Source organism: Trachymyrmex septentrionalis, unplaced genomic scaffold, assembly GCF_001594115.1.
Source record: "Trachymyrmex septentrionalis isolate Tsep2-gDNA-1 unplaced genomic scaffold, Tsep1.0 scaffold11, whole genome shotgun sequence".
Lineage (NCBI taxonomy): Eukaryota > Metazoa > Arthropoda > Insecta > Hymenoptera > Formicidae > Trachymyrmex > Trachymyrmex septentrionalis.
In genome coordinates this window covers 6145968-6149023 of record NW_017304228.1, presented here as the reverse complement: position 1 = coordinate 6149023, position 3056 = coordinate 6145968, and the positions used below count along the sequence as shown (strand labels likewise).

The window sequence follows — 3056 nt, the reverse complement described above, 5'->3', positions numbered from 1 at the left end:
GCTTATATATATATCTTGAGTATATTTAATATTTTAGGCTGTAACTACAAGAAAATTTTATCTAATGAAACAAATGAAGAAAACAACAAAATTTGTTGATTATTTTATTCAACATTTCTTATTCTACATAGAAATAATATGGCATATTTTAATATACATATATCTATATGGTACAATTAATTACTAGGAATATACAGCAATATGTTAATGTTGATCATACAATTTAAAAAATGATTTTATAAGTATATATATTTTTAAAAAATAATGCGTTTTTTAGAAATAATTTTGGAATGTTACAATAAAATATTTTGATAGAATAAAACAAACATTAAGAATATAACATAATATTGATAAAAAGATATTTATATAATAAATATATTGAGACCTATACATTAAAATTTAGAGTAATACCTATGATATTAATTATTTAGATCAAATTCAATTAGATTAAATTATTTGAAAACATCAATTCAATATGTGAAAAAGATAACATTAGCTATATCACATTGAGATGTGATCGGTCAAAGAATCATTTAATTTAATTGACTATATAAGAGACAAAACATACATTTATTATAAAAACGCATGCACATTTCACTATTTTTGTGATAGTCATAAGTTAAATATTGTGATCTAACTGAGCATTTTTTTGAGAATTTTTTCTATGAATTGATTTTTATAACTACTTTTAAGTTCCACTTTCTCTTTCTTTATTATATTTGGAAGGTGTAGAACTAAATACGTTCGTCATATTTTCTTTCCAAGATAATTGAGCAATATCCCTGGACGTCAATATCCTTTCATTCCAAAGAGTTTTTTGGCTCATGGAAGTATTGTAACTATCTATTGTGTGCATCATGCTATTCATGCTACAAGTTTGGTAACCAGTGTCTTGAATAGAATTTGAGATACTTTGCTGCTCGAAAGCACCGGACATTATATTACTCTGTTTGTGACTTTTGCGCGAGAAACTTGTAACTTCCGATGCAATTTTTAAACTAATCTCATTATTATATTCTTTATCATTAAGTACGACACCGTTAGAGTGCACAGTATTATCAGGTGAATTTATACTCTTTGTTTCCTCCATGTTAACAGAATCACATGCATTTGTTCTATCGTTATTTATAATTATCCATTTACCATTTTCTTCGGTACATTTCACGTCATTTTCGCTATCAGACATATCTAAAATACATTTTCAACATAGTACTATTACGTTTTGTTTTGTCTGCAACAGACATTAATACTAAATATTTTAACACGAAAAATGATCTAATAAATATCTAAAATTTATTCTCCATAAAGTCATATAATTATATGTTTAGATCTAATTTTTCTACAAGGTGTCCCAAAATTCACGCATTCGGAGTACAGGACACGATACTTCATGCTAAAACAAACAACTTTTTCCTTTTGCAGTAAACGCAAAAATTATTTATCGAATGTAATTTTACTATAGAAAAAAGTTGTCCGTTTTATAAAAAACAACTTTTTTCTTTAACAAATTACATCCGATAAATAGTTTTTGCAGGAGAGCAGGTTGAAGTTAACAAAATTATTTAAGCGCAAAAATCATTTATCGGACAATTTTATTAAAGGAAAAAATTGTTTGTTTTATCATAAAGTATCATATGTACTTCGAATGCGCGAATTTTGGGACACTATATATTCACTTATTTAACTAAATTCTTTAGAATTTTAACTATGACATATGTTGCAGACGAATGCATGCATTTTCCTTATCATAACAATGGGAAAACTATCCTTCCCATTTTATTAAAACAATAAAGCTAACTTCTTTTCTAAAGAAGTTTCAAGCGAAGATAAAAATAAAGATCAACAGAATGTATTAAAAAATTAAGCTAAAACAGAAAGCAAATTTACCTAACGAATGATGGTCATTAATCGAACTTGAACTTTTTCTCTCGGCTGCATCGTTTATGTCCATATCTGTCACGAAATTTAGTCGAGTAGCCAAACTAGAGCAATGTTCAATTCTTTTGTACAACTTATTGTTTTCTGCGTTATGTATTGGTGAGATATTAGGCGATAAATTTTCAGATAGTACGGAGGAGCTATTGCTTTGCCGTCTAGTTTGTAGCAGCATCTAAAATATATTATTTTATTAATTTCATCGATACGTATATGCTATAATTGATCTTATTTACTGACAATAAGATGTAAAAGAGGATGTTAAAAAGATAACGATTTTGGCTCTTAAAGTGGCAAATAAATATAGTATGTTTTTTGTAGTTTTTCAACTATAGAAATTGATTCTGACTTTTAAGAAATTTTAATTTGTCACAAAGTATTAAAATCAGCATATGAAGCTAGTATCATAAATTATTATTATTGAGTTTCACGAATATATTAATTCATGTTTTCCTGCTAGTAAAAATGCTCTCATCTCTAGTCGTTCATATTCTGCTTGATAAAAAAAATTAAAAAAAAAAAATTTAAAAATAGAGTATATATTAATGAGATTTTAAATCATGGATATTGCTCTCCCACTGTAATGATAATTACAGATATGATATTATCGGGCTACATTAGATTTTGTCTAAAATTCATCTTTCTTAAATGTTCAATATCTATCAGAAATCTTCTATTTTACTTCAATTTTATATTTTTCTTTACACACTTATAATAATAACTTCTTATATATTTAATAACTTCGTATATTAATTTTAATACTTTCCCAACAAATTAAAATTGTTTGAAGATCAAAATCACATTCCACAGTTTAAATAAAAAAAATTCCCCTTTACTATTATTATATACAAAAATTATCTAAACCATATTTTGTATAAATCATCACATACCTTTAATGGAGTACCGTGAACAAACATACCACTTTGAGGAGGGCTGCACACTAACACCATAGATTTACTTGTTTTTACCGGTGATAATGACGTGAAACTGTCGTTATCATTGTCAGTACTCTCGTCTTGACAAGCAAATAATTTTCTTCTCAGTGAATTGTTACTCGAATTTGCATCATCACAGTCTACATTCTGTTCCTTTGAAAGAGAGATATATATATATATATATAT

At 26.5% G+C, this 3056-nt stretch overlaps 1 protein-coding gene across 1 annotated transcript; it reads right to left on the bottom strand.

Moving 5' to 3' along the window:
* Positions 1-688: 688 nt before the first annotated feature.
* LOC108748996 (WD repeat-containing protein 24 homolog) lies at positions 689-3029 on the bottom strand (the record flags this gene model as incomplete). The annotated part of the gene is made up of 3 exons (XM_018487475.1): positions 689-1188; positions 1888-2110; positions 2826-3029. Coding segments are annotated over 3 exons (927 nt in total), but the record flags the coding sequence as incomplete, so codon positions are not given.
* Positions 3030-3056: the final 27 nt, after the last annotated feature.